At 68.4% G+C, this 22349-nt stretch overlaps 8 protein-coding genes across 8 annotated transcripts; 5 read left to right on the top strand and 3 right to left on the bottom strand.

Moving 5' to 3' along the window:
- Positions 1-241: 241 nt before the first annotated feature.
- Positions 242-1409, top strand: RHOBADRAFT_54299 (uncharacterized protein; the record flags this gene model as incomplete). Its single annotated transcript, XM_018417239.1, has 5 exons — positions 242-317; positions 403-437; positions 523-602; positions 694-1099; positions 1188-1409. The coding sequence occupies 5 exons, from the start codon at positions 242-244 to the stop codon at positions 1407-1409; spliced, it is 819 nt and encodes a 272-aa protein (XP_018270535.1).
- Positions 1410-2247: 838 nt separating this feature from the next.
- On the top strand, positions 2248-4612 carry RHOBADRAFT_28030 (uncharacterized protein). Its single transcript, XM_018412812.1, has 9 exons — positions 2248-2294; positions 2382-2447; positions 2552-2640; positions 2707-2918; positions 3010-3236; positions 3309-3444; positions 3535-3660; positions 3727-3976; positions 4071-4612. Exons 1-9 carry the CDS (start codon positions 2260-2262, stop codon positions 4502-4504), a joined length of 1575 nt encoding a protein of 524 aa, XP_018270534.1. The 5' UTR covers positions 2248-2259; the 3' UTR covers positions 4505-4612.
- Positions 4613-4752: 140 nt separating this feature from the next.
- RHOBADRAFT_28028 (uncharacterized protein) lies at positions 4753-5904 on the bottom strand. Its single transcript, XM_018412811.1, has 5 exons — positions 5372-5904; positions 5218-5297; positions 5122-5139; positions 4909-5058; positions 4753-4824 (listed from the first exon to the last, which is right to left on the bottom strand). Exons 1-5 carry the CDS (start codon positions 5896-5898, stop codon positions 4772-4774), a joined length of 828 nt encoding a protein of 275 aa, XP_018270533.1. The 5' UTR covers positions 5899-5904; the 3' UTR covers positions 4753-4771.
- A 374-nt stretch (positions 5905-6278) lies between these two features.
- Positions 6279-9364, top strand: RHOBADRAFT_54296 (uncharacterized protein; the record flags this gene model as incomplete). Its single annotated transcript, XM_018417238.1, has 12 exons — positions 6279-6358; positions 6441-6536; positions 6599-6736; positions 6802-6885; positions 6948-7187; positions 7254-7389; positions 7463-7661; positions 7741-7915; positions 7999-8068; positions 8174-8494; positions 8594-8843; positions 8923-9364. The coding sequence occupies 12 exons, from the start codon at positions 6279-6281 to the stop codon at positions 9348-9350; spliced, it is 2217 nt and encodes a 738-aa protein (XP_018270532.1). The 3' UTR covers positions 9351-9364.
- Positions 9365-9768: 404 nt separating this feature from the next.
- Positions 9769-11385, bottom strand: RHOBADRAFT_31954 (uncharacterized protein; the record flags this gene model as incomplete). Its single annotated transcript, XM_018413006.1, has 6 exons — positions 9769-9846; positions 9921-10046; positions 10284-10604; positions 10722-10811; positions 10870-11128; positions 11270-11385. 6 exons carry the CDS (start codon positions 11383-11385, stop codon positions 9769-9771), a joined length of 990 nt encoding a protein of 329 aa, XP_018270531.1.
- Positions 11386-12923: 1538 nt separating this feature from the next.
- Positions 12924-15267, top strand: RHOBADRAFT_15880 (uncharacterized protein; the record flags this gene model as incomplete). The annotated part of the gene is made up of 7 exons (XM_018412282.1): positions 12924-13130; positions 13260-14099; positions 14148-14256; positions 14348-14639; positions 14718-14830; positions 14984-15093; positions 15175-15267. Coding segments are annotated over 7 exons (1764 nt in total), but the record flags the coding sequence as incomplete, so codon positions are not given.
- A 733-nt stretch (positions 15268-16000) lies between these two features.
- Positions 16001-16984, top strand: RHOBADRAFT_16085 (uncharacterized protein; the record flags this gene model as incomplete). The annotated part of the gene is made up of 3 exons (XM_018412296.1): positions 16001-16309; positions 16370-16711; positions 16766-16984. Coding segments are annotated over 3 exons (870 nt in total), but the record flags the coding sequence as incomplete, so codon positions are not given.
- A 2093-nt stretch (positions 16985-19077) lies between these two features.
- On the bottom strand, positions 19078-22097 carry RHOBADRAFT_54294 (uncharacterized protein; the record flags this gene model as incomplete). The annotated part of the gene is made up of 3 exons (XM_018417237.1): positions 19078-20959; positions 21020-21273; positions 21354-22097. The coding sequence occupies 3 exons, from the start codon at positions 22095-22097 to the stop codon at positions 19165-19167; spliced, it is 2793 nt and encodes a 930-aa protein (XP_018270528.1). The 3' UTR covers positions 19078-19164.
- Between the last annotated feature and the right edge of the window lie 252 nt (positions 22098-22349).

Raw genomic sequence — 22349 nt, 5'->3', positions numbered from 1 at the left:
AACCGGCACGCGAGGGAAGCCGGGCGGAGAAAGGGGAGCACACACGCCGCCGGCAGCACCAGCGCGGCAGAGCCAGTGGCTGTGCGCCACTCAGCGGACGCTGCTGCACGTCGCAAGCATCGCACACAGCCCGTAGTGCGCGAGCAGGTGGTCGGTCGAGAGCAAAGCGGCGGCCGATCTCATCTGCTCCCTCCTCTCCCTCGTCCAACCTCACCCGCACCTCCCGCTCGATCCAGTCACCATGCCGCGCACTGCAGGCACCGCCGCCACCAAGAAGAAGGTCGCCAAGAAGGAGCCGACGCCCGAGCCCGAGGAGTGTGCGTCCACCTCCCGCCTCTCCCCTCTCGCGTCCCCACCTCGCCAAACAAACCCGACCTGACCATGGACCGCGCGCACTCGCAGACGTCATGAGCAAGATCCTCGCTCACAAGCGCAAGGTGCGCACCCACGCGTCCCCCTCGTCGTCCCTGCCCCCTTGCGAGATCAACTGTTGACCCTTGGCTCCCTCCTCTCTCTGAACAGGGCGCCAACCTCAAGTACCAGGTCGAGTGGCTCGGCTACGAGGACGACGAGCCCACGTGGGAGCCGGAGCACAACGTCGGGTGCGTCCCCTTGCCCCTCTCTCGCCTCTCTCTCTCGCGCGCGCTGACCCGTGTTTGTCCATTCCCTTCCCCCCTTCTCCTCCCCCTGCAGCGAGGGCCCAGTCGTCGAGAAGTACTGGAAGACGTGCAAGACCCCGCTGGACCGGTACGCGCCGGGCAGCAAGGCGTACCGCGCAGCAAAGGCGGCCCAGGCGAGCGCGTCGCCGCCCAAGCCCAAGACCAAGAAGCGTGCCTCGGCCGGCTCGGACGACGACGACGTGGCCGCCGCCGACGAGGCCGAGAAGCCCAAGAAGCGAGGGCGTCGGAGCACCGACGGCGGCGCGGCGGCGGACGCGGCGGGCAAGAAGAAGAAGGTGGTGGACGAGAGCCCGGTCGTCGAGGACGAGGAGGAGGAGCAGGACGGCCTGCTGTCCGACGGCGAGGTCGACTTGCCCGAGGACGAGCGTCTGGTGTGCTTCGACTGGGAGGAGAAGTACGGCGCCCTGGACAGCTGGGAGGTGCGCCCCACTCTCTCCCCCTCTGTTCCCCCCTCGGTCCTTTCCCGTCGCCCTCGACTGACGCTTCGGCATTCTCTCGGCCCCACAGACCGAGGTCAAGGAGATCGAGACGATGGAGCAGGACGAGCGCGACCACTCGCTGCGCGTGTGCGTCGTCTGGCAGGCCGACGACAGCGTGTCGTGGCTCGACTCGGCCGTCGTGCGCCAAAAGGCGCCGCAGAAGCTCCTCGACTTCTTCGTCGGGCACCTCAAGTGGAAGAAGCCGGCGGGCGACGACGACGACGCATCGGTCGAGGGCGACGACGAGTGACGGGTCGTGTGTACGCGCGAGCGGCGGCTCGTGTCGAGCGGGAGCTTCTCGAGACCTGTTGTTTCGTCGGATCCGGTTCTCGCGACTGGAATGTGCCCATCTCGTTCTCTTCTCGTCTCGGTGCGTCTCGTCGAGCCGGTAGCGCCCGGACGTCGCGACTGGCCTTTCGAGCGCTGTGCTTCGACCCTCTCTCGCTCGCTTTCTTCTCGTTCTCGCTCCCCCTGCGTCCTGTCGTCGCAGCTGCAACGCGCGCAAGCGGCGCAAATGTACCCGTGGCTATCTAGCCGCTCGCTCTCGTGCGCGGGCCTCCCACGAAGAGAACTGCGAGCGCGCGAAGAGTTCGAGCCAAGTCGGGGTACGAATGCGGGGGCAGGCGCTAAGTTGGGTCGCCCTCGAAGCGATTGGGGCGGAGCTTTGGTCGCCTGATCTCCGCTTCGGCATGTGCCTCGCTTTTTCTGAGAGACGCTGCCTCGTCTCGAGCGCTTTCCTCCCCCACCGCCTCGCGATTGACTGTGCCCTCGCCTCTCGCTGCACGCACAGCTGCACACGCCCAAGCAGCACCATCGCCTCAGCCTGCTCAAGCGCTCGTCGTCATGCCCGTCACCAAGCGCGACCTCGCAGGGCCGTCTACCTCTCGGCCGGAGAGCGTGCGCTCGCTCGCCGCCGTCTCGCCGCCCAAGGCCGGCACGTCGGTCGAGCAGGAGAAGCACTTCAGCCACGGCCAGATCAACGAGGTGACCAAGCAGGAGCAGAACCAGTGCGTCCCACGCTCGCCCTCACTTCCCTCGCCCTCCCTCGACATCAGCTGACCCTCGCGCGCACTCGCAGTGGACAGCTCAAGAACTTCTCGATGCTCTCCCTTATCGGTCTGGCGTATTGCATCCTGTGCGTTCTTCCAACTTTCGTGCGCTGTGCGGGCGGCGAGCGCGCAGTCTGTGGGCGAACGACGAACTGACCTCGTCCTCCCTGCAGGAACTCCTGGACCGCCATGGCGGCGTCCCTCAGCGTCGTGCTGCCTTCTGGAGGGCCTGTGGCCATGTACGTTTCGGTCTCACCAACGCTCGAGCCTTTCGGACGTACTGACCCTCGTCCTTTCCTCCCTCGACCCTCGTCCCTCCCTCTCTCGTTCCTCGCTCCTGCAGGCTCTGGGGCCTCGTCATTGCGGCTATCGGCAACCTCGCGACGGCGGCATCTTTGTCAGAGATCGTGCACGTCTTTCCTACGTCCGGCGGTGAGTCGACCCGCCTTTCCCTTCCCAACTTCCGCTCGTCGAACTGACACCTCGAGCCCCTCGCAGGCCCGTACCACTTTGCCGCCATTCTTTCTCCGCCTGAATGGGCGCCGCTCGTCTCGTGGATCTGCGGCTGGCTCGCGACGGCCGGCTGGGTCGCGCTTACGGCGACGACGGGCTCGCTCGCCGGCGCTCTCGTCCTCGGCGCGTACTCGCTCGCCCACCCCGGGTTCGAGGAGCAGCCCTACCAGACGTTCATCATCTTTACCGGCTTCATCGTGCGTGGCAGCCCCCTCTTTCCTCCACGCCCAGCTCGACGAGTCCTGACATCCTCATATTCCCCTCGCCTATCCCGTTCATCCTCCCCAGCTCATCGCCCTCGCCATCAACCTGTTCGCCAGCCGCATCTTGCCGCTCGTCAACTCGTCGGCCATCATCTGGTCGCTCGCGGGCGCGGCCACCATCATCGTCGTCTGCCTCGCCTGCTCGAGCGGCGAGTACCAGTCGGGCGACTACGTCTTCCGCACTTTTCAAAACGAGACGGGCTTCCCGGGCGGCGTGGCCTTCATCCTCGGGCTGCTGCAGCCGAGCTTCGGGTCCGTCGAGCCTCCCTTCTCCCCTCTCGCCCGTTAACGACGCACATACTGACACTGCCCTCCTCCTCGCAGATTGATCGGCATCGACGCTCTCTCGCACATGGTCGAGGAGATCCCGCAGCCGCACATCAACGTTCCTCGCGCCATGATCCTCGCCGTCCTCATCGGAGCTTCGTCGTCTTGGGTCCTCCTCATGGTCCTCCTCTTTGTGCGTCCCTATTTCTCCTTCTCGTCCAGCCCTCGGCGGAAGGCCATGAGGCTCTGCGAGGTCGCAGACGTTGACCTTTCCAACCTGCAGGTCACGCGCGACCCGGCCGCCGTCATTACTTCTACTGCGGGCTCGCTCCTCGAGACGATGTACCAGGCGACGGGCAGCGTCGCAGGCGCCATCTGTCTCCAAGTCTTCCCGATCATCAGCATGGAGGTGAGCCGCCATCTGTCCCCTGTCCTGCCGCACCCGACCTGACCAGGACCGCCTCTCTCGCAACAGTTCGCGGCGCAGGGCATCATGTGCGCCTCGTCGCGCAACCTGCACGCCTTTGCTCGCGACCGTGGCCTGCCCTTCTCGACGTTCTTCTCCAAGCTCAACCCGCGCACCGGCGTGCCCGACCGCGCCGTCATAATCACCGCAATTCTCACAATCGTGTTTGCCCTAATCTATTTGGGATCGTCCGCGGCTTTCAACGCCATCCTCTCGTCGTCGGTCGTCTTCCTCAACTTGTCGTACTCGGTGCCGATCGGTGCGTCCTTGTTCCTCCTCTGCCTCGTCGCCGTGCACGAGCCCCTCGCACCCCTCATCCTCATCGTCCGACTAACCTCGCCCGTCGCCCACAGCCCTCCTCCTCATCCGCGGCCGTCACCTCCTGCGCCCCGAGTCGTTCCCGTCGCCGACCTGGACGCTCGGCCCAATCCTCGGGCCCATCTGCAACGCCCTCTCGCTCGTCTTTACCCTCGTCACGACCGTCTTTTTCCTGTTCCCGCCCGTCAACCACCCGACGGCCGAGGAGATGAACTACGCCGTCGCCGTTGTCGGCCTCGTCGCCATCGTGTCGGTCATCACGTGGTTTGTCCAGGGTCGCAAGTCTTTCGTCGGCCCGCGCGACCTCGGCGGCTTGCTCGAGCTCGCGCGCGCAGAGGTCAACCGCGACGATGAGCGCGCAGCGGCGGCGTCGTCATCGAGGCCGGCGAGCAGGCGCGGCGGCGCGTCGTCGTCGTCGCGCTCGAGGTCGAGGGCGCGCAAGGACGAGACGGTCCAGGAGGTCGCTTAAGGCTTGAGAGGCGGACGGCCGGCACGAGGTCGGGTAGAGACAGTTATCGCATCCACATGAGTAGCATAGACGGCATTGCAGTATCAGAGAACGCGTCCTTTCCAGCTTCCTCGAGGCGGCTTGAGAAGGTCGAGGTCCGAGAGCTCGAGCTGCAGGAGCTCTCTCCTCTCTCTCTCGTTCTCTCTGCTCGAGTGTGCGTCGATCTCACTGCTCGGGACCGACTCGCCGAATCAGAGCTCTCGCAAGGTCCGAAAGAGAGAGTAAGATCTATTGCAAGTTGACGAAGGCTCCTCCATCAACGAGGACCGACGCGCCCGTCACTGCGCGAGGAGGGGTGTGAGCTGTCGACGTGCAGGGACGAGGACGAGGGGCGGAGGACGAGGGGCGGAGGACGAGGGACGCACCGTACTGCGCCATGTCGCTCAACAGGAAGACGGTAGGGCCGCTCAGGTCATCCGGTCGCCCGAGGCGGCCGAGCGGGATGCGGCCCTCCATGTAGGCGCGTTTGTCCTTGTCGGCGAGGTCGTTGGCGTTGATGGGCGTCTCGATCGTGCCTGTCGGACGAGGCGTCAGGGGCCTGTGCGCGTGCGCGTGCGAGGATGAGGGAGCGGGCGCACCTGGGAGGACAGAATTGCCTGCGCGCGCCGTCGGGCAAGGTCGTCAGGTCGTGCTCGAGACTGGAGGAGCGAGAAAGGGAGAGCTGCGTGACGCACAGCGGATCTTGTACGGGCTGAGCGAGATGGCGCAGCTCTCCATGAGCGACTTGACGCCGGCCTTTGTCGGCGTGTAGTGCCTGCGGGTCGGGTGGTCGTCGTCAGGACGGGGCTCGAACGGACACGGACGAGGAAGGGAGAGAGGGGGACGCACGCCTGCTGGCCGCCGCCGACGAGCGCCGAGATGCTCGACACGGCGACGATTGCGCCGCCCTGGGGCTCCTGGGCGCGCATCTGCCTCGCGGCGGCCTGGACGACGTAAAAAGCGCCGTCGAGGTTGATGCTGCGGGTCGAGCGCCACACGTCGTGCGGGATGTCGAGGAACGAGAAGAAGGGGCACACGCCCGCGTTGCTCACGAGGCCGTCGAGGCGGCCGTACGCTGCGACGGTCGCGTCGACGATGGCGTCGGCGGTCTTTGGGTCGCTGATGTCGCCCGAGACCTCGATCGCGGCTGGTGGGCCGGCGTGCGGTGCTGGTCCTGCAGCGCGCTGGCGGAGGTCGTCGAGCTCGCGGACGAGGTGGCGCGCGTCGCGGGTGGTCGAGTCGGTGCCGAGGTGGTGCACGACGACGTTGGCGCCAGCTTGAGCGCAGCCGAGGGCGATGCCGCGGCCGATGCCCTGGCTTGCGCCCGTGATGGCGACGACGCGGTTCCGGAGGAGGTTGGAGGCGGCGAGGGCCATGGCGGGCTCAGAGGGGGCGGGTCGGGGTCGGCGAGGGGAGGTCGAGTGAGGGTAGGAGCGCGAGCATGAGCAGTGCTGGACAGGGTTGCGAGCAGTAGCTGTGGGGGGAGGAGGGAGGGGAACCACAACCGGCCGGGCTTCGGGCCGCGGCGCGTCTTCATCGCGAGCGGCCGACGTTCAGCGCCTCCCTCTCACTCGACACAGCTTGCAGTACACTCGCACAGCAGCGCCACCACCACCACCGGCCACCCGTGCCCCTCGCTCCTCGACCCGGCCCACGAGCGCTCCTCCCACCGCCCCGCTCCCGTCCGCGCTCTCTCGCCCGACCGCCTGCAGCTGCTGCACCGCCATCACCTGCACCGCGCTGCCTCCTCGACACCATGCCGCCAGACCGCACCGCCTCGGCCAGTGTCGAGCCGCCTGCTCCCGCCGGTGCCGGTGAACGCCCGCTCTCGACGAGGTGCGTGCTCCCTCTCCCTCTCTCTCTCTCCCCGCCTCTCCTCGCAACACCTCGGCTTACCCTCCCTTTCCTGCCCTCACAGCTGCACCAACTGTCGCTCGCGCAAGGTCAAGTGCGACAGCGGGCGCCCCTGCAACAACTGCACCGCGCAGGGCACCACCGACTCGTGCACTTACCGGTCCGTCCCCTCGTCTCTTTATGGCTCCAGGGCACACACTCACCCTCTCTGTGCGCTCGCAGACCTCGACAAAAGCCGGGCCTCAAGGCGGGCATCTCGAACGAGCTCCTCGACCGCTTCTCCAACCTCGAGGCCGAGGTTCAGCAGCTGCGCGAGCACGGCATCAGCGGCGTCAACCCGGGCTTCCTCTCGAGATTCGAGTGCGCCCTCTGTTCCCCTCCAACGCGACGGGCAGAAGCCGTCCTGACCGTGTCGCTCCTCGCAGTTCGCTCGAGCAGGCCGTCGCGCAGATCGGCGACCACCCGAGCGGGCGCCCAGATCTGGGCGAGTCGGTCCTGTCGCGAGTCAGGTGCGTCCTGCACTGCAACCTTTCCTCTCGGGGGAGCGATACTCACGCCCACTGCCCCGCAGCGGGCTCGAACACATCATCACCATGCTCTCGAGCCGACTCGCCGACCTCGAAACCCGTCCTTCCACCCTCTCTGCTTCTGCATCTGGTTCGACACCCTCTTCTGCATCTACGGCGACGAGCTTTCGCCCGCCAACGTTCGGCTACCCGCACGACAGCGCGCGGTCGCCGCGCCTTCCTCAACCACCTCCACCACCGCCACCAGATCTCGACCTGCCGCCGCCCGACCTCCTCCATAACCTGTACGCCCACCATCCTCGACGTCACCTCTCTCGAGTCACCTTTCTGATGGCGCTCTCGACCCGCAGGATCGAGGCCTACTTCTCGGACGTCGCGCCGTACGCGCCAATACTGCAGCGCCAGGACCTCCAGCCGACCCAGCTGCCCGACGGCTTGCTTCAGTGGCCCATCACCATCTACGGCGTCATCGTCTCGACCTTGCGAGTGCGCCCCGAGCTCCTGCTCCTCTCTCGTCGCCGCGAGCGCGAGATTCCTGACCCAGTCGCTTTCGAAACAGTTCTCGTTCGACGCGCAGTGGAGCCGGCTGCCGCCCAAGGACCAGTACCGAGATCGAGCGCGCAACAGGGTCATCCTCTACAGCTGCACGACGACGTCGCTCGCGTCGCTGCAGGCGCTCGCGCTCGTCGCGCTCGACGACATCGTGTGCAAGGCGTCGCCACGTGGGTGGGGCGCCCTCGCCATGCTCACTCGCTCAGGTGCGCTCCCTCTTTCTCTCCAATCTCTGGAGGACGATACATCAGAGCGACGCGCTCATGCCGTTCTTCCCTCTCGCAGCAAGCCACATGCTCCTGTTCGAGGAGGAGGCCAATTCGCACCACGCCGGCGCGAGCGTCTCGCCCCTGCAGATCCTCGGCGCGCCGTCGTCGTTTGCCGAGGAGGAGAGCCGGCGGCGGCTGTTCTGGGCCATCTACCTCCTCGACCGGTTCTCGGCCTCGGCGACCGGCTGGGAGTGCGTCGAGACGGTCCTCCTCTCCTCTCCTTTCCTTCTCCTCTCTCGAGAAGCCTGCGACTGACTCCTCGGCCCGCACGCAGCTTCGCTTTCCCTGATCAGCATATCACGCGCAAGCTGCCGGCGCCTGTCGAGGCTTGGGACCCGGCGATGGTGCGTCCTCGTCCTCCTCCTTCCCTCCTTCCTCCTTCTTCCCTCTTCCCTCCTCCCTCCTCCTGCCCGGGATGAACCTCATTCGTGCCTCCCGTGTCGTCGCAGGAGCCGACAACTGCGCCCGTCTTCCGCTCGCCCTGCGCGCACCCGTCGGCGTTCGCCTCGCCGACCTACGACGCCTCGTCGATCGACGTCGGCTACACGGCGCTCGTCGAGGTGTTTGACCTGCTCGGCAATGTGCACCAGCTCCACCGGTCCAAGCTCGAGGACGTGCAGCAGTTTGTGCACGAGACCGAGGGCCTCGAGATGCGCCTCCAGCGGTGGTACCGGTCGTTGCCGCACGAGGTCATGGCGGCCCAGACCGACAGCCCGTTCATCCTCGTGCGCGCCTTGTACTGGGCGACGATGATCAAGCTCTTGTCGCTCGTGCGTCCCTCTCTCTCTTCTCTCTCTCTCTCTCTCTCCCTCTCTCTTTCTCTCTCTCTCGACGCATGAGCAAGGGCCTGACCACGCGCGCACACACAGATCGCCTACCCGCTCTTCCGCAACCTCACGCCCGACCCTCAAGCGGCCGACAACGCCCACTCGGCGTCGCTCGCCATCGCCGCCCTGACCAAGATCATCCCGATCCGGTCGCCCTACTTTGCCTGGGCATGCTTCGTCGCCGCGCGCATGCTCGTCCTGCGCGCGCACCGCCGTCACGAGCCCGTCGACCCGGCCATCCACGAGCTCGGGCAGGCGTTCAGGGGCGCGAGCGCGAGCTGCAACCTCGCTCGTGCGTCCCTCTCTCTTTCTCTCTCTCTTTCTCTCTCCCTCTCGTTCCCGAGCACGCCTGACGCTCGAGAACCCCGCAGGTCGGTACCTCCACCTCATCTCGCGCGCGCTGCAGCGCCTCAACTCGCTCGACGGGACGCTCGGCGGCGCAGCGGCCCTCGTCGACCTGCACCACACTTCTTTCTCGGCTGAGTCGGCGCTCCTGCCCTCGGGCGCCGTCACGCCCGTCGCCGCAGGCGGGCAGTACAACCTCGGCGCCGAGCTGGGACGGCTGCCGGGCGAGGGCGCGGCGACGTGGGTCGTTGGCGGCGGCGGGGCGGCAGCCGGGGCAGGAGCGGGCGACGTGCAGCAGGGCTCAGGGGTCGCGACGGGCGAGGCGGCGGCGTCGGGCGACGCCGAGATGCACATGTGGCTCGACAGCAACCTGCTCGGGCACGGGTTCGAGGGCTGGTTCGATTTGCCGATCCTCACGTCGCCGGCGAGTACCGGCGTCGCGTCTGGACCGTAGCGCCGAGCATGTGTAACGCGACGGGTTCGACGTCTCGAGCCTGCAGTGAGAGCGAGAGAGGGTGCTGTGCGTCAAGGGCTCCATACGTCCGACGCTCTCGCATGCTCTGAGCCTCGCTCGACGCGAGGGCTCGTGCGCACCTGAGCGCTTTCGCCCGCCTCTCGCTCGTCTCGCTCCTCTTCCTCGTTCCCCTAGTCTACTCCCGTATCTCTGTCGAAGCTCGTGCCGCGACAGCGCAACTCTCAAGGCGAAACGAAAGACGCGCTGTACAGGCTTTTGCATTCTAAAGGTCAGGTGCAAGGGCGCGCGTGCTCGCCGACGACGGCGCACAGCTGCGTGACATTCTACGAAGGGGAGAAAGCGAGAGAGGAATGAGACGAGTTGAGAGAGGGCCCGAACGCTCAGAGACGAGAGCGCGCTAGTAGAGGAACGAGCGCATCGGCTCCTCGAACGCCTCGCGGATCTCGGTCGCGTTCTTGCCGAGCGCGAGGAGGATCTGTACGTGACGAGAGACGAGCGTGAGGACCAAGTCTCGACGACGAGAGAGGAGGAGAGGAAGAGAGGAAGCACCTGGAGGAGGCGGCGAGACTTGACCGGGTTCAGGAGCGCCGACGAGATGTAGCTGCCCGCCGCCGGATCCTCGTCCGGGGCGACAACGCCGTTGTTGATCTTGGTCGATGCGACGACGGGGATGCCCTGGCTCATGACGTAGGCAAGGTTCTGCTTCGCCCACGGCGAGATGCCGCCCGCGCCGGTGCCTGCGAGGAAAGGGTGGCCGAGAGCGCGAGGAGAGGAAAGACAACGAGGGGAAAGCGAACACGAGTAGTGGTGCGCAGGAGGGAAGGTGACGAGAGGGCGAAGAATGAACGAGGGAAGGGAGGAGGCAAGGCAACTTGGGAAGGTCAGTGTCGTGCTCGAGTCGCTGTCGCCGACGTCAAACGCGTACAGCTCGACGTCGGCCGACGACGACGAGCTCGAAAGTTTGACGTGGGACGCACCTGCACCGATGAAGCCCTTGGCGCCGTTGGCGACCGACGCGTTGACGCCGTCGAACGTGGCCATCTGGTGCGAGTACAGGACATCGACGCGAGGCAGCGAGGTGACGTTCGACAGGTCGTACACGGTCTTGAACGTGGGCTGCGACGGCGGATAGTAGAAGAACGGCTTGGTCGAGAGGAGTCCGCCGACAAAGCCCTGCTCGTACGCCTTGAACGTGTCGAGCGCGTTGGCGTTGGTCTTGGCGCAGTAGAGGGCCTGGGTCATTGAGAACGTGAAGAGTCAGTCGGGTGCGTGGGACTCGAGCCACGCTCACGAGGAAGGGAGGTCTCGAGGAAGGCAGCTCTCGAGGAAGAAAGAGAGGGTCGTGCGCACCTGGCAGATCCGGTCGTTCAGGACGACGAGGACGCCCCGGCCGTGCGACGCGGGCGATACAGCCGTCGTGACGGCCTCGAGGAGGTTGCTCTGCAGGAAAGTCGCCCGGTGAGCGTCGTCCTCTCGCCGAGAGAGGGTCAGGACGCACCGGACCGTCGGCCGAGATGGCGGTCGCCGGGCGCATGGCGCCGACGACGACGACCGTCTTGTCGCACATGAGCGTCGCGTCGAGCGTGTAGGCCGTCTCCTCGAGCGTGTCGGTGCCGTGCGTGACGACGACCGCGTCGTACTCGGGGTCGGATCCACAGAGCGCCTTGTTGGCGAGCTTGGAGATGAGGAGGACGATGTCGTCCGTGATCGAGCCCGAGTCGACGTTGCTGACCTGCATGCCGTCGATGTTGCTCACGCTGCGAGAGGAGGAGGGGCGAGGGGAGGAGGGCAGAGGGTCAGCTCGCGCTCGAAGCGACCTCTCTCCTCGGTCTGCCCTCAAGCCCCCCTGAGCACGCTCTCACGAGGAGCACCGTCAAGCGAACGAGAGCGGGACGCACTTGAGGAGCTGCGGCACGGCATCGACGAGCGCAGCGACGCCGATGGAACCCGCGCGATAGTTGGTCGAATCGGTCGCAGACGCACTCGAACCAGCTATAGTCCCGCCCGTCGCCATGATGAGGGTGCGCGGCAGGCCGTCCGTGTGGTTGCTCGAGAAGGTGATGTTGAAGTCGGGAGAGCCGTCGACCTTGCGCTCGACGAGCTGCTGGACCTGTTGCGGAAGGGGGTATCGCAGGTGAGTGCGACGGCCTCGACGCGTGCAAGGGCTGCTTGACGGCGACGACCGACCGGTCTGGCGAGGCAGAGAGAGAAGGACGCACGGCGACGAGAGGAGCCGCAGCGGCGGATCCGAGGAGGGACGCCGCGACGGTGACAGCGAGGGAGACCTTGACGAGCATCGCAGGGTCGCCAACAGGAGGGGAAGAGGGTCTGGGCGAGGTAGCGAGCGAAGAAAGCGAAGAGGAAGAGCCAGGGCAGGCTCGAAAGCGCGAAGAAGGCCTTATCTCGAGCGCGGCCAGCGGTTCGACGAGGGCGAGGGCGGAACGAGCGGGTCCGACGGCTGCAGCCCTTGGCGCGATCGCAGGGCGGCAACTGTGCAGCGCGGGGCTGAGCCACGAGGCCTGGGGTGGGTAGCGACCTCGGCACGCAAGAGTCGGCCGAGGCGAAGCGGGTCGCAGTCGCCCGCCCGCTAGCCATGCGGCGACGAGGAGGACCAGCATGGCGCGCAGGAGCAGATGCGACCAAGAAGCAAGCAGCAAGAGCGCGATGTCGAGAGGAGCGAGTGGAAGCGGAGCAAAGGGGAGAGAGCCAACTTGGTCGAATCGCCGTCGGCAGTGGCACCGCGAGGAGGACCTCGTTCCACCTCGACCCACCACTCGCCTGCTCGCGGTCGAGCACGACAGCCCTACTCGCAGCACCCCCCGACAGCCTGCGCACCGCAACCACCCGCCCGTCCAACTCGCTCCCCTCCACGCGGGTCCTCCCCCACATCGCCCACTCGACCCTCGTCCACCTCTCCTGCGACCATGGCCCCCTCGAGCAACCTGACCGACGGCCACACCATCACGCCCAAGGACATCCTCTCGCTCCCGCGACCCGGCGCCGCCATCCCCAACCCGGGAGCGACCCTCGCCCTCTGGCCCTCGTCCACCTTCGACTTTGCCGCCGCCGACGGCAAGGGCCGCACCGAGCGCGCCGTCCACGTCGTCGACCTCGCCCCGGGCAAGAACCTCGACGGCGCCGCACCCGACCCGGACGACTTTAGCTCGACCGCCGACCCTCGCCTCCTCCTGTCCGGCCTCGCGTCGCTCGAGATCGCCTGGCTCGACCACCGCACCGTCGCCTTCCTCCGCCCTGTCGTCCCCGAGGGCGAGGTCGTGGCCAAGAGCGAGAGCGGCGCCAGGGTCGACCACCCGGCGGGCCAGAGCGACGAGGAGTTCAAGAAGCAGCAGCAGGCCTGGGCGGCCAAGGACGGCGGCGAGGGCACCGAGGTGTGGGCCAAGGACGTCCGTGGAGGCGACGAGTACCTCGTCGGCACGCTCCCCGTCTCGTGCGTCTCGAACTCGCTTCCTCCTCGTTCGCGGACGGCGACTGACTCTCTCCTCTCCCGACAGCGTCTCGGACCTCACGATTCGCCACCACCCGTCGTCGTCCAAGCACTCGGCCGACGAGGCCTACCTCGCCTTCAGCGCCTCGGTCTACCCGGACGGCGACGTGTACGCCGTCAAGAAGCACGACGACGAGCAGGAGCGCAAGGCGGCCGGGTCCGACATCAAGGTCTACGACGAGCTCCTCGTCCGCCACTGGGACGAGTGGACGCCGACCGCCGGCCAGAAGAAGCAGGTTAACTACGTCCGCCTCGTGCGCGCCCAGGACGCCCCGTCAACCGCCGCCGAGACCGACTCGGACGCGTCGCTCGAGGACTTTGAGCTCGTCGACAAGCCCGAGAACGGCATCGCCGCCCGGTGGAAGCTCATGGACGACAACGAGCACGGCGAGGCGAGCGCGTCGTCGTCGTCGGGCCCTAAGATCTACAGCCCGCTCGCCGGCACCAAGCTCGAGTGCCCCGTCGGCCCGTTCGGCGGCGCGTCCGACTTCTCGTTCTCGGCAACGCACCTCCTCTTCCACGCCAAGGATCCGCACGTCAACCCGGCGTGGCACACGCGCACCCAGGTGTACCTCGTGCCGCTCGACCCGCGCTCGGGCGCCGACGCCAAGCCGCGCGCCATCACGGTCGGCACCCAGGGCGCCTGCTCGTCGCCTGTCCTGTCGCCCGACGGCAAGCGCGCCGCGTGGCTCGAGATGCGCGAGGACGGCTACGAGGCCGACCGCAACCGCGTCGTCGTGTACGAGATCGAGTCGAGCTCGAGGTGGGGCGCGACCGAGGAGTGGGACCGCTCGCCGAGCAGCATCGTGTGGGCGCCGAGCGGCGACAAGCTGTTCCTCACGTGCGAGGACCAGGCGCACGTCAAGGTGTTCCAGCTCGACGTTCCCGTCTCGACCGGCGGCGACGACAAGGCGACGAGCAAGAAGGCCGAGCCTGTCGCGCTCACGAACGCGCACACGGCGTCGGCGGTCCACCCTCTCGCCGACAACGCCCTCCTCCTGACGTGGAACAGCCTGTCGGGCCCGAACCAGCTGTCGCTCGTCGGCGTCAAGGCGCCGCACGGCGACGACCCCAAGCCGCACGTCGCGCTCACGCCGCTCGCGTCGCTCACCAAGGACCTCAAGCAGCGCAAGGCGCTCTCTCCCGGCGAGGAGTTCTGGTTCGCCGGCGACAAGGGCGTCCAGGTCCACGGCTGGATCTCGTTCCCGCCCGAGGCCGCCAAGGTCCGCCTCGCGCGCAAGAACGGCGAGACCGTCGCCGACGAGCTCAAGGGCAAGAAGTGGCCCGTCGTGAGCCTGTTCCACGGCGGCCCGCAGAGCGCGTGGACCGACTCGTGGTCGACCCGGTGGAACCCGAACGCGTGGAACGGCGCCGGCTACAGTGCGTCCCCTCTCGCTCTTCCTCTTTCCTCGTGCGCCTCGTGTCCCTCGAGGACGCCTCACTGACTCTGCCTCTTTCGCCCCGCCCTCAGTCACCGTCGGCATCAACCGCACGGGCTCGACCGGCTTCGGACAGAAGTTCTGCGACGACATCAAGGAGGACTGGGGCGGCGCGCCTTTCCGCGACATCGTCGCCGGCATGCAGTTCGTCAAGGACGCCTACCCCGAGATCGACGCCGAGCGCATGGCCGGGTGCGGCGCGTCGTACGGCGGCTTCATGTCGCTCTTCGTCCAGGGCCACAACGACGTCCTCGGCTTCAAGGCCTTGGTCTGCCACGACGGCGTCTTCAACACGCAGAACACGTACTACACGACCGACGAGCTGTGCGTCGCCGCTCTCCTCGTCCCTCCTCCCTCTCCCAGTCTCTCGACAGCTCGTTGACCTCCTTTTCACGCCCGCAGCTACTTCCCGCAGCGCGAGTTTGGCGGCGCGCCCTGGGAGGTGCCCGAGAACTACGCCCGCTTCAGCCCCCACAACTTCATCAAGCACTGGAAGACGCCGCAGCTCATTATCCGTGCGTCGCCAATCTCTCCTCTCCTTCTCGCCGTCACTTTCCCTCTCTCGCTCCCTCCCTCTCTCCCTCTCGCTCCCTCTCTCTCTCTGGCTCTCTCTTTCTGTCTCCTTCGGTCCCTCAGAGCGTGACTAACATACTCTCACGCACCCGCAGATGGCTCGAAGGACTACCGCCTCGTCGAGGGCGAGGGCCTGTCGGCGTTCAACACCCTGCAGCGCCTCGGCGTCCCGTCTCGCCTGCTCATCTTCCCGTCCGAGAACCATGTGCGCACCCTTGTCTCTCGTCCCGTCGCCTCGCCCCCACCGCGTCCGACACTGACCTCGTTCTCCCCGTCTCGCTCGCAGTGGGTCCTGCGCGCGCAAAACTCGCTCAAGTGGAGCGAGGAGGTCTTCCGGTGGCTCGACGAGTGGTGCGGAGGAGAGCAGGCGGCGAAGTAGACGGCTGGCAGTTCGCGAGGGCGCGAGGGACGGGGAGACGTGTGCAAAGAAGCAGAGTACCGCTCTCGAGCGCACGGACCGCGTCCTCTGTCCGTCTTGCTTGCTGCCTCTCAGCGAGCGAGCTGTCGCGAGCGTACTCGCTGAGGAGAAAGAGCCTGCGCTTGTGCGTGACCGCCGAGAGTCGCTGCGGTGCTTCCCTGCGCCGCCTCGGAAGCGAAGTCCCTCGCCTCCCACTCCTCAGCTCGCTCCTCTGCTCTCGCCCAGATGGACGCGCACTTGCCCGCACCACATTCGCCTATGCGCAAAACACAGTGCGCCCCTGTCCCTGCCGCACCCAGGCCGTCTGCACGAGCCGTGCCGGCCTCCCCCTTGTCATCTCCCCTCGTTCAACCACGACGCCTCGCGCATCACACTGACCCTGGACGCGGCCTACAGCAGCAGCACCGCCCTAAACACGCCCATTGAGCCTCAGCGCACCCCCCTCGCGGCCTCGCAGACCGCCAACATGCTCTCGTCGACGCCGACCTCCACCAAGCCGTCCGCGCCCCTTTCTTCCGCCGCCTCGCCCGCCAGCGACCTCGCGGCACGCCTCGCCAACTGGTCGCTCCACGAGTCGCCCGACGGCAACGCGTCGCCAGACGCGCCCGGGTCGCGCTTCCTCCTCGAGTCGCCGACCCTGCCCCGTCGAGCCCTCGCAGACGGCGCGCACGAGTCGCAGCCGTTCGCGCTCGGCATGGTCCTCGGCGACGAGCGTGGCGAGCGCGTAGCCGTCGCAGAGCGCGGCGCGAGCGAGTCGGACAGCGCCTCCGCCGCGCCGCCCGTTCTCGACGAGCTCGCCCTGTTCGCCATCTCGTCGAGCGTCACCGAGATCCTCATGAGCATCCAGGACCTCAACACGCTCCTGTTCGAGATCCAGGAGCTGCGCCACGCCACGTCGGCCGCGCCGTCGGCGGGTCCGCCGCAGTCGACCGGGTCGTCGCCGGCGAGCGAGGTGGACGCGGCGCTCATGCGGCTCGACGCCAAGATGGACGACGTTCGCAAGGTGCGCTCGACTCTCTCTTTCTCCCCTGCCTCGTACGGGACTGACGAGCGGCTTCCACAGGATTACGCCTTGGTCGAGTCGCAGGTCCAACCGCTCCTCGCCTCGCACGCGCACGACGAGCGCAGCGAGCTCGGCCTCCTGCGGCAGAAGTGGGTCGACGCCGTCGACGAGTGGGACACGGTGCAGAAGGACGCCGATGCGCTCGGCGACGAGCTCAAGGAGGACAAGTGGCTCGTCGTGTTTCGGAGCGTCTCGAGCCAGGCGAGCGACATGATGCGCTCGCTCGACAAGGTCCTCGTCCAGAGCCAGCACTTTGTCGCCGACGTCCACGGTCACGCGCGCCCCTCGTCCTCGTCGAGCGCACCGTCGCCGGGTCGCCTGTCGCGCTCGCCATCTGCGCCCGTCTTCCTCGGCGGCGTGCCCACCTCGCTCGCGCTCGACTCGGTCAAGGCCAAGCACCTCCTGTCGTCGTTCAAGGACCTCCACCAGAGCCTGCGGGCCAAGGTCAAGTACTACGCCCCGGCCACCGAGCGCGTCCTCGCCATCCTCGCCAAGGGCATCTCGGACCGCCGCACCAAGAACGGCGAGGTCCTGCGCCGGTTCGGCGACATGCAGGGCCAGTGGAAGGGCCTGCAGGAGCGCGTCGAGCTCGTCGAGCACGAGATGCAGCGGGTCGAGCGGCTCCTGTCGAGCGCCGCAGCGCCGAGCGCGCGCACGGCCGAGCACGGCAGCACGCTCACGCCGCCGCGCAAGTACGCGACGCCCGGCCGCAGATCGCCGCTGCGTCGCTCGCCGAGCGCGTTCGAGTCGCTCTCGCTCGGCCACCCGCCGTCGGCGACGCCCACGCGCGGCGGCCCGCTCCAGACGTCCGCCTCGTCGCCCACCGTCGCGACTCTCGGCACCGTGTCCTCTCCCGACAACCCTCTCCGTACCTCGACATCATCCTCCCGTCCTACACCGCCGCGCCCGCCAAAGAGCCTCAAGCGCCTCGTCAGCGAGTCGCAGGCGTCGCCGCCCGCCGCGCTCACGCCCCCTCGAGCCCCATTCAGCCTCAGCCACCGCCGCAGCGCCTCGGCCATGTCGCCGTCGTACTCGGGCCTCGGCAGCTCGCTCAGCACGCCGCACGACCCGCGCTCGAGCATGCACGGTCGACGGCCCGTCTCGCCGGCGCCGGACGCCGTCCTCGGCAGCCGCCCGAGGTGGAACGGCTCAGTCAAGCCGCTCGACGAGCGCGAGGTGCTCGCCTTGGCGAGTAAGCCGCGGTCGGGCCGTCTTTCGGCGGCGAGCGCGCGGCGCCCATCATCGCGCGCCTCGCTCACGTCGAGCATGGCGCGCTCGCACGGCGCCGGCGCCGCACGGCCCGTCTCGCCGGCATTCTCGGACGCTTCCTCGTCGGCGTTTCGAGAGCGTCCCGAGACGCCGAGCAAGATCCCGCGCCCGTCGTCGGCCATGCGCCGGCAGAGCGGCGTCTTCGGCCTCGACGACCCGGACGCGTCGACGCTCTTTGGGCGCGCCGTGTCGCCCACGCCGAGCGCGAGTCGGCCGCCGCTCTCGGCGTCGGGCCGCTACTCGCTCAGCCGGTCGATGGGCCCGCCGCCGTCCTCCTCGCGGCGCCTCTCGTCGACGGCGGCAAGCAGCAGGACGCCCTCGTCTCGCCCGACGAGCCCCGCCCTGTCTGCCTCGTCGTCGACGTACTACCGCAGCACGCAGACGCCCGAGCCGAGCCTCATGGCGCACGTGCAGCGTCTCTCGGGCGTGCGCGCGCCGCCGTCCTCCTCGTCTCGCCCGCCGCCGGTACCGCGCGTGCCGTCCAGCTACCGCCAGGAGGTGCAGACGACACCGCGCGCTGCCGTACCAGGTGCGGCGGGTCGGCTTTCAAGGCCGGCGTCGTCGCTCGCCTCGTACCGCCCCGACCGCTCTACGACGCCTCTTCCTCCCGGCGGCGAGCCCGGCGCCTACCGCCCCAACCCTCTCGACCCGCTCGACGCCTCGATCGCCTCGCTCGTCAACTCTCTCCCACTCCTCCTGCACGTCGAGCGCGTCGACCCGCCCTTGTCGCCGTACGCCACCGTCGAGGTCCACTCGGCGCGGTACACGTTCGCCCTGCCCGACACGGCGACGACGGCGACGAGAGACGACAAGCAGGGCAAGGCCGTCATGTGCAAGCTCGTCGATCGAGTCGGGCCCCGAGCGAGGAAGGGCGAGAAGAAGGTGCTCGTGCGGGTCGGCGGTGGGTGGCAGGACCTCGAGGGGTTCGCGCTCGGGCTCCTGGCGAGCAGCGTGTGAGCGTGAGGAGGGCGTGCTGTACTTTGTATCTCTCCAGTTGTTGTCCTCTCCTTTTGCGAATCGAGCTCTTGTCGTTCTCTCCGTCTCTCGCTCGCCGAGGGTCCGAGAGCCGTTCGCCTCGAGCCGAGTTGTGTCGCGTCCACTCGACGCTCGGCCCTCCTTTCCTCGTTCGCGTTGCTCGGTGTCACTTGAGCGCCGTCTCTCTCGTCAGGGCGTCATGCGCGGTCACCCAGCACACTGCTCTCAACGGGCGACCGTGTCGTCCACGTCGACCTCCTCAACTGAGGGCCTCGTGAAACGTTTCGATACTGCCTCTCAGGGCTCGACCGACCTTTCGAGACGTGCACTCGAGCAAGGCGGCCGCTTCGAGAAGATCTGGCGAGAGCGCCTTCACAAAGTTGCGCTTGAGAAGGTTCGGGAGGAAGAGGTCGTCGCTCAGAGCCCAATCTCTGTCGCTCGCTCGGCTCTCGTTCGCACAGAGAGAGAGAGAGAGCATAAATGTCATCGACGATACAAGATAGAGAGGGCACGGCCGAGTACAGTCGTTACGAGAACCGGATCCTCCCTCCTCACGCCTTGATCTGCTTGCGCGGGCTCCTCCTGAGCGGCACCGGCTCGACAACTTCGGCAACGACGACGGGCTCGACGTCCTGCTCGCGCTTGACCTTGCGTGACGTCTTCCTCGGCGACACGCCCTTGCCCGCCTGCGCCTTGGCCGCTCCCTTCCTTCCAACTGCTCGCGCACGGACCCTCGGCGCGTCCTGCCCCTGCGCCGCCGCCGCCTCCTCCTCCTTGCCTCGCTGCACCTCGTAGTACGCCATGGCGAGGAAACCGACCTCCTTGTCGAGCTCGGCGCCGCGACCGGCCCCACCGCGCCCGGCGACGACCTCCTCCCAGAACGCGGCCCAATTGCGCTGCGCCTCGTCGGTGCGTGCCGCGCCGCCGAGCGCGAGGAGCGCGAGAGCCCACAAGCCGTGCGTCGTCGGGTCGTCCGAGATGGTCGAGCGCTCGGCGCGACGAGCGAGGACGGCCTCGCGCTCCTCGAGGAGGAGCGCCGCCGCCGGCACCGACGACGACGACGACGCCGCCTCGACGGCGTGCAGGACGCGCACGAGCTCGTCGTGCGAGTGCTCGCTCACCGCACGCTCGAGGACGACCCGGCGCTCCGCCGAGCCCGGCCGCGTGACGAAGCACCACCCGAGGAACGGCGCCGAGCCGTCGCACGCGCGCTCGCTGGTGCGCAGCGCGTCCCGGTCACGCAGGCCCGTGTGGCGCGTCGCGAGGAGCGCGGCGTAGTGCGCTGCGGCACGCGGCGCGTCGAGCGTCTCGTTGGCGAGCATGGCGAGGCGCGCGTGCGCGGCCGGGTAGTCGGCGCGAAGCGCGACGGCGCGCTCGAGGAGCGTGCGGGCCTCGGCGAGGCGTGCAGGCCCGCCGGAAAGGTGCAGGTACTCGCCGAGGGCGGCGAGCGCCGTGTACGACAGCGGGTCGAGCGCGATCGCGCGCCCGAGGTGCTGCTCGATGACGGCGGCGGCATCTGCCGGCCGAGGCTCGACGCGCAGGACCGCCTTGGCGAGGTACTCGTGCGCGAACGCGAGCTGCTCGTCGCGCTTGAGCGCCGCCCGGAGCGCCGCGACGGCGCCCTCGTAGTCGCCGAGGCGGAACTTGACCCGGCCGAGGCTCGCGCGCGGCGTCGCCCGCCCGCCGTCGAGCCGGATCGCGCGCTCGAACGCGGCGGCGGCGCGCTCAAGCGCCTCGCGGTTGCTGCCGCCGGTGCGCGCGAGGCGGTACAGCGTGCGGCCGAGCCATTCGCTCGCGAGGCCTTTGTCGGCGGGCGCGCACGCGAGCGAGACGATCTCGACGAACGTCGCGGCGGCGTCGGTGAGGCGCGACGACGTGTAGTGCTCGATGCCCATCGGGAGGAGCTCGCGTGCGCGGAGGAGGGCGTCGCCGTTGAGCTCGAGGAGCGGCGAGGTGGCGCGGTCGAACCGGCGAACGGCGACAGGCGACGGCGGCGTCGCCGAGCGCGAGCGGGCGACGCACTCGGGGCGCGCAGCGGCTCGGGCTCGGCGGTGGAGCAGGAGCGGGACCGAGGCCGACGCGCCGACGAGGAGGGTCGCGAGGAGGGCGACGACAGGGAGGGTCACGCTCGAGCCGATCGGGATGGGCGTCGCGAAGTGGCTCACTTGCGCCGTCTCGTTGAGCGGGACGTAGCGGAGCGACCGGGTCGGCTCGAGAGCGACCTCGTGCGAGGCAGGGCGGAACGGCTGCGGCCGGAGCGTGCAGGCGAGGGCGGCGGCGAGCGCGATCGAGAGGAGCTGCCACGGGCGGGCAGACGACGGCGCCGGGCGTGCGGGGTGGTCGAGCCTGCAAAAGAGACGAGTCAGTCAGATTCGCGTGGCGGAGAGAGGAAAAGACGGGACGCACGAGTTGTTGTTCTGGATCTCCTCGGCCGCCTCCTGCGCGCCCTCGAGGACAACCACGTCCTCCTCGACGCCCTCGACGACCGTCTCGCGAGTCCTGACCGTCGTCAACGTCAAGTCCTCGTCAGGCAGGGCCGCCCCGCCGTCGCCGCGCTCGCTCCACGACTCGACGCTGCGGTCCTGCGACAGGGCCGTCCACCCGAGCTGGACGTGGCGCGTCGCCTCGATGATGGACGACAGGGCATCGTCGCTCTCGATCTGTGCGCAGCATGAAGCACGGATCAGTGAGAGCTCGCCTAGGCGAGGATCGAGACCGAGGGCAGTGAACCGAGACGCACCGTTGACGAGCCGTCCCCTCTCGCGAGCCGCATCGTCTCCTCGAGCCAGTGCGAGAAGTCACTCTGGCTGCGTGTGACGCTCTGCGCGAGGAGCGCGTCCTCCTGGCTGTCGGTCAGGGCGCCGTTGGTCGGCGTCGCGTGCCGAGACGAGGGTGGCGACGGCGTGGACGAGGGCGACAGGGCGGGCGCCGAGGCCGAGGGGAAGTGGCCGTCGTCCGACTCGAGCTTGACGTGGGACGCGAGGTCGTCGTGGTCCTCGACGTCGAGCTTGAGCGCCGGCCCGAGGACGCTGGCTGGCTCGTTCGAGCTCGCGGCGAGGAGCGGTTGCTCGGGCTCGGGCGCCGCGAGGTGCGCGCGCTCGCGCTCGCTCGTGGCCTGCTCGAGCGACCTGCGCAGCTCGCTCAGGTGCGTCCAGTCCGTGTCGCCCGACGCGGCGCGCGAGCGAGCGACCGACTCGTCCTCGCTGTGGGGCGCCTCCTCCTCGCTCGCGCGTTCGTCGTCGTCGCCTCGAACGCTGTACGCCTCGTCGAGCGACGGTGCGCCGCTGCGCGCCTCGACCGAGCCGACGAGGGAGCGCGTGGCCTCGCCCGGGGGCTCGGTCGAGCCGGTCGCGCCCGTGCCGGTGGTGCGGGCCGACTTTGGCGAGAAGAGGAGGGCGCTCTCGCGCGCCGTGTCGTCGGCGTGCGACAGGGCGGTGACGAGGGACGAGATCGAGTCGGACTCGGTCGCGGTCGAGGGCGACATGGTTGGCGAGAGGGGATCGCGGCGACGCGGGACGGGGGAGGACGGGTGAGGGCGGTCGTGAAGCGGCGGTGGGTGTAGGGGGAGGTCGTAGAGGGGTCGTCGGTGGTCGTGGCGAGAAGTAAAACGCGGTCGGTGATCGTCGCAGGCGTGCACGGGCGGGTGTGCTCGAGGGTGAGGGCGGGAGGAGGGGCGGGGCGGAACGCTGGAGAGGGTCGCCCGTGGACGGCTGCCGACGAGTGGCAGCAGTGCCCT

Source organism: Rhodotorula graminis (genome assembly GCF_001329695.1).
Source record: "Rhodotorula graminis WP1 unplaced genomic scaffold RHOBAscaffold_8, whole genome shotgun sequence".
NCBI lineage: Eukaryota > Fungi > Basidiomycota > Microbotryomycetes > Sporidiobolales > Sporidiobolaceae > Rhodotorula > Rhodotorula graminis.
This window is presented reverse-complemented; position numbering and strand designations above follow the sequence as displayed.

Bases quoted from the DNA above. Each gene is read 5' to 3' on its own strand.
- RHOBADRAFT_28028 (XM_018412811.1), bottom strand. From the start codon at position 5,898: ATGGCCCTCGCCGCCTCCAACCTCCTCCGGAACCGCGTCGTCGCCATC. The intron at 5,298-5,371 runs GTGCGTCCCCCT...CCCGACCCGCAG, and splicing joins GTCGGCGGCGGCCAGCAGGC to GCACTACACGCCGACAAAGG. The intron at 4,825-4,908 runs GTGCGTCCCTCG...CTCCTCGCGCAG, and splicing joins GAGCGACATGGCGCAGTACG to TGACGGGCGCGTCGGTCCTC.
- RHOBADRAFT_28030 (XM_018412812.1), top strand. From the start codon at position 2,260: ATGCTCTCCCTTATCGGTCTGGCGTATTGCATCCT. The intron at 3,237-3,308 runs GTCCGTCGAGCC...TCCTCCTCGCAG, and splicing joins CTGCTGCAGCCGAGCTTCGG to ATTGATCGGCATCGACGCTC. The intron at 3,661-3,726 runs GTGAGCCGCCAT...CTCTCGCAACAG, and splicing joins TCCCGATCATCAGCATGGAG to TTCGCGGCGCAGGGCATCAT.